At 36.7% G+C, this 4,658-nt stretch overlaps 1 protein-coding gene across 2 annotated transcripts; it reads right to left on the minus strand.

Annotated features, from left to right (window-relative positions):
* Nucleotides 1-1,824: 1,824 nt before the first annotated feature.
* Nucleotides 1,825-4,470, minus strand: LOC112528429. 2 transcript variants are annotated; one of them, XM_025139453.1, is made up of 4 exons: nucleotides 4,217-4,470; nucleotides 3,203-3,414; nucleotides 3,059-3,122; nucleotides 1,825-2,665 (listed from the first exon to the last, which is right to left on the minus strand). In XM_025139453.1, exons 2-4 carry the CDS (start codon nucleotides 3,385-3,387, stop codon nucleotides 2,336-2,338), a joined length of 579 nt encoding a protein of 192 aa, XP_024995221.1. In that variant the 5' UTR covers nucleotides 3,388-3,414; nucleotides 4,217-4,470; the 3' UTR covers nucleotides 1,825-2,335. The 2 variants fall into 2 exon arrangements, with proteins under 2 accessions (XP_024995221.1, XP_024995222.1); XM_025139454.1 differs by having other exon boundaries at nucleotides 1,825-2,662; nucleotides 4,217-4,464.
* Between the last annotated feature and the right edge of the window lie 188 nt (nucleotides 4,471-4,658).

Here is a 4,658-nt window from a genome sequence, read left to right on the forward strand (position 1 = left end):
ATTGGTTGCATGGTAGTCGGGTGGCAAGGGTAGGTTGTAGGTTGGGGTATGGTAGGTGAAAGAGATGGTTGTGGTTGGGGTGGAGACCGTGGAGTGGGTGACGAGAGACAGCATTGGGGTGGGTTAGTGTGATGACGACTATAGTGGCATGGTGGTCAGTGGTGGGTTAGGAGTCAGGTAGGGTGCGATGGTGATGGAGTTAGGAATGAGGACATGACATTGACAATAGTAGCACGATTATGGTGGGGGCCGGGGTGGGAGGTGTTGGTTAAATAAGATGCAAATTGATAAAATTCAATTCATTCACTTGTGCCAAAGAATGATGAATTCATTAATTTGTAGAATTCAAAGGATTTCATATGTCTCCATAAGTGAACCAAACAAAGGAATTGATCATTTTAATTCCTTGAAATCCCTTGAATTCTATAAACCAAACATCACCTAAAAGAACACTCAACAAAATGCAACCATGATGGTAGTAGAAGTGAACATGGGTTAGATTGGTCGGTTGAAAGTAGGGGTAAGCATCGGAATCAGGTACCTGCCTTTGGGATCGGAACAGCTCCGGAACTGTTGGTTCCTAAACCCGGATATGTGTGATTGGTTGCGATTCCGGTTCCTAAAATACGAAACAGATTGGCACTGGTTTCGATCCTCGTTATTATTTTTTTTTGAACTATTAACAGTAGGGTACCCGCCTAGACCAGTTCTGAGACCGGGTACTCAATACTGCTGGTTACCCAGAACCGAAATCGACATGTACCAACTATTTTTATAAAAAAGTATTCGTTTAATAAACTAAAATCGAAATTATTAATTTACCTTTTAGAGTTACATTTACCTTTGCCCATCCCTATTTTCACCATTTGTAGTATTTATTTCTTTACGTTGGTACTTTGTAATAAACCAATAATTATTTTCTTATAGTATGAAATGATAAAATTTGAGAAAAAAATAGACACCGGATACCCGGTAGAAACCGGTTTCAAGCGGTTCCGGGACTGGTTCCCAAATATAAAGAACTGATGTAACCAATTTTGGTTCCAATTCCTTCATTCCATGAACCCCGGTTCCGGTCCAGGATCAATTCCATGAATTTTGATCGGGTGCCCGCTTTTGTTCACCCCTAATTGAAAGCCATGAATAACCAAGTTTAATGTTTCAATTTAAAGATTCTCAACCTAATCAAGAGTAGAACCTGACCAAGTCAAACCGTACAGATTACGTTGTGTTAGTCGAATTGAAGCTTTGTTACAATATTATATCACATAAAATGGTTCATACCAAATAGACTATATCAATCAACGACCTTTTAATATGTCCAACTTAGACGATTTTTCAGTCTTAAGCGTAATTATTTATTCTGTAACCAATCACAAATCAATCCTTAATTATTTATTATGTAACCAAGCACAAATCAACCCGCCAACAGATTGACCTAATTCAAAGTGGCAGGTATTTATTGTGCTGCTAACAAACACATGCACAATGTCTCCCATTTATGGATTGTAAATTTTTGTTTACTAAATCATTTCTCCAACTGTGTACCCATGATTTTCTTTACTTCTCTCGTACAAGTATTTAAGGGTTTTAAGAAATTCCAACAAGTTATTTAGGGAGCGGATTATTTTTCTCTCGAGTTGAATTAAGATTCGACTAAGATGGTAAAAGGATGTTATTATCACCTAAGGAAAGGAATGAGGAAAAGTAGTACTTGTTTAACGTGCCAAACATCTGCTCTGTCAACTAAATAAACTTGGAACAAGTAATTCGCTATGTCAAATCTACATCCAAAAGTGCAAGCATAATTTAGGAAATGACACCATGAAACCAAAAACAAGATGAGATATATTCCTGTAAAAATATTACATATACTTATTTACAACGTCAAGAAAAAAGACCCAACTCGATATACGACCTTAAAACTTTTATACACATTTCTCTTCAAAAAGTCGCAATCTCATAACGCTTACGAAAGGACTCCCAGAAACAAGAAGAAAAAAATTGAAATGATTTCTTATACTTACAAATCATCACCAGAAGGATAAAACTTCAAATCTAAAACCAAGACAAACTCTCTCACTCTCCCCATTATTTTGGTCACCACCTCCCTAATTACTTACATACGGACGAAGATTAAAGACCACCCTTCTATTTACACTAAAAGTACCCAACTCCCACTCTCTCCCCTTCTCTCGCTCTTTATCTCTTCAAAATTCCTCTTTAGAAGGCATGCTAGGATTAAATAGACTGATGGATTTTTTATCTGCTCTTTTTCTACAACTCTGTTTATGTACTTGGATGAAGAAAGTATGTTTTGGATTAAGGGTTTGATTTAGGCGAGGGCAGGGATGCTGCAATTGCGCCTGTTGTCCCTATCGAGACAATCAAACCCCTCAACCCTCACAGCCGGTTTGTTACCAAAATTGGCACGAAGGCATCCACCTTTCCTTGTGGATGAAGATGAGGATGCAGATGACAAACCGGATGATGCAGGATTGGGGATAATAGCACGAGGCGAGATTGGGGAGGTCTTGCCATCCCCAAATCTCGCATCTTGTATAAGTGGGTTAGAAACTCTACTCGGCGGTGACCCACTGAAAAAAGGGGGCGACGAGGCTACCTGTGTATATGTTTGTTCTGATGCAGCATAACCACTACCCTGCTGTAATAAGAAACAAAGTCAACATCAGATTTACAACAATTCTCTCCCATCAGCTTTGAACTAAAAGAATATGGTGTCGAAAAGAATCAAGATCTACACATTCGTTGTGAAAACACGTTACTAGAATCCCTAATAACAGGATTATGAACTAAAACTATGAAGATGAAAACTGGTGCTTAATTAGTTTAATCTTCAAAATGATTTTGATCCAACCCTTGTCAAACATAGTTTTGAGATCCTTCAGAGGTGATCACAAAACTGACGATTAAAGACCATATCCGAAGACAGAACCTATACTGGAAACTAGATAACATATTGCAGCGCAACAAGTTTCGAAGATCAACGAGTATGCACTTAACGGCCATAAAAAACATAAATTAATCAATTCAATACCTTTGCAAAGATAATGTCCAAGAGCTCAGGTCCGGCATTCGATTCGTAACCTTCCGATTGATAGCTGCAAAGAGAACGAAAAACCGGAGGTAAGTTTAGAGAGACAAAATTCATTGAAATCTGAAAGTAAAAAACAAAAATTACCACATCTGCCATCGAAGAGGCCTGACAGGCTCGTTGTTGGTGGTGCTGAAGAGGCTGAGCCGCCTCGGTTTTGGACAAACCATAGGCTCACAGTTATCGAAGGTTACAGAAACTGAAAAAGAACCCCTCATCTCTTCACAAGATGATGCAAAGGTATTGTTCTGATGGATTCCACAGTGATTCATTTTCCTTTTTTCCTATTCAAATAGGACCTGTACAAAAAATATCACAAGAATCAAATCATGTACATGGACGCAGACACAAACCCTAGATCTGAAAGAAGGAATTATATTAAAAAATAGAAGATAAAATTACAAAATAAAATAAATGAAAGAAAATTGAGAATAATAAATAGATAAACATTAACAAAAAAATTAGAAACAAGACTCTGTGTTCAACGTTTTAATATTAAATTCAATATTTAAGAATTAATGTATATAGATTTTAGGGAAGTGCCAGTAGCCTGTCTCTAAATTATTTCCATGTCGAATATATTCAAAAGAGAAAGGACAAAAGTTAAAAACGATGCAGATCTGTCGTAAAAACCGATTTTTTTTGTCTTTGATCAATCATACGAACACAAACTCATAGATGCAACCGCTTCTTACGGATCTATAACCAGATGCCGATGGAGATGCTACGAGTAAAAACGAAATTAAAAACTTTCAGATGCGTGATTGTCTCGTTGATGGAAAGGATGAACACAGAAGGTTACGATTTTTTTTAATTTTCGCCAAATCAAAATTCAGCAGAAATCTATATAAGATGAAGTTTTCAGATCAAACATAGCTTGACAATTGTAAAACGTCTACCAAAAACAGAATAATAAGTTCTACTGAGATCAGTAGACTTCAGTTTCAGAAAAAACAATTAAGAAACTTCAAATCCGTAACATCTGCATACATCAACCTGGGGGAAAAACAGATCTAAAAGAGCCTTGTGAAAATTGAACCTGAGAAAAGCAAGGAATACAGACCTCGATGAAATTCAAACAAATTTGAGTTAATTTCTCACCTGACGAAGCTGGAAAGTTGAAAACTCGTAACAGAGCCTCCTGTGGGTGGAGTAATAGAAAGCGAAGAAAAATCAGGCGAAGACGAAGAAGAAAGGGAAGAAAGGGTGAGATGGGTGTGATATATAGAGGTGAAAATGAAACAGAAAAACAAGAAATTGAATGAAGAATTGAGAGATGAGAGAGAGAGAGAGAGAGAGAGAGAGAGAGAGATGGGAGACAAGAACTGGAAGGCCTGCAAAAGAAAGCATTTAGTGGCCATTTTCCATACCCCCTACACGTCATTTTATTGCTCTCACAATCGAATTGTTTAATATACTTTTTTATTTTCAAATTATAATTTATATCCTTATATTTATTTTATTTATTTATATCCTTTTTTTTTTTTACACCATCATTACAATAACCAACACAATCCTGTATTTATTTAATATATTTTTAAAA

Source organism: Cynara cardunculus (genome assembly GCF_001531365.2).
Source record: "Cynara cardunculus var. scolymus isolate 2C chromosome LG 15, CcrdV1, whole genome shotgun sequence".
In the NCBI taxonomy this organism is placed as follows: domain Eukaryota; kingdom Viridiplantae; phylum Streptophyta; class Magnoliopsida; order Asterales; family Asteraceae; genus Cynara; species Cynara cardunculus.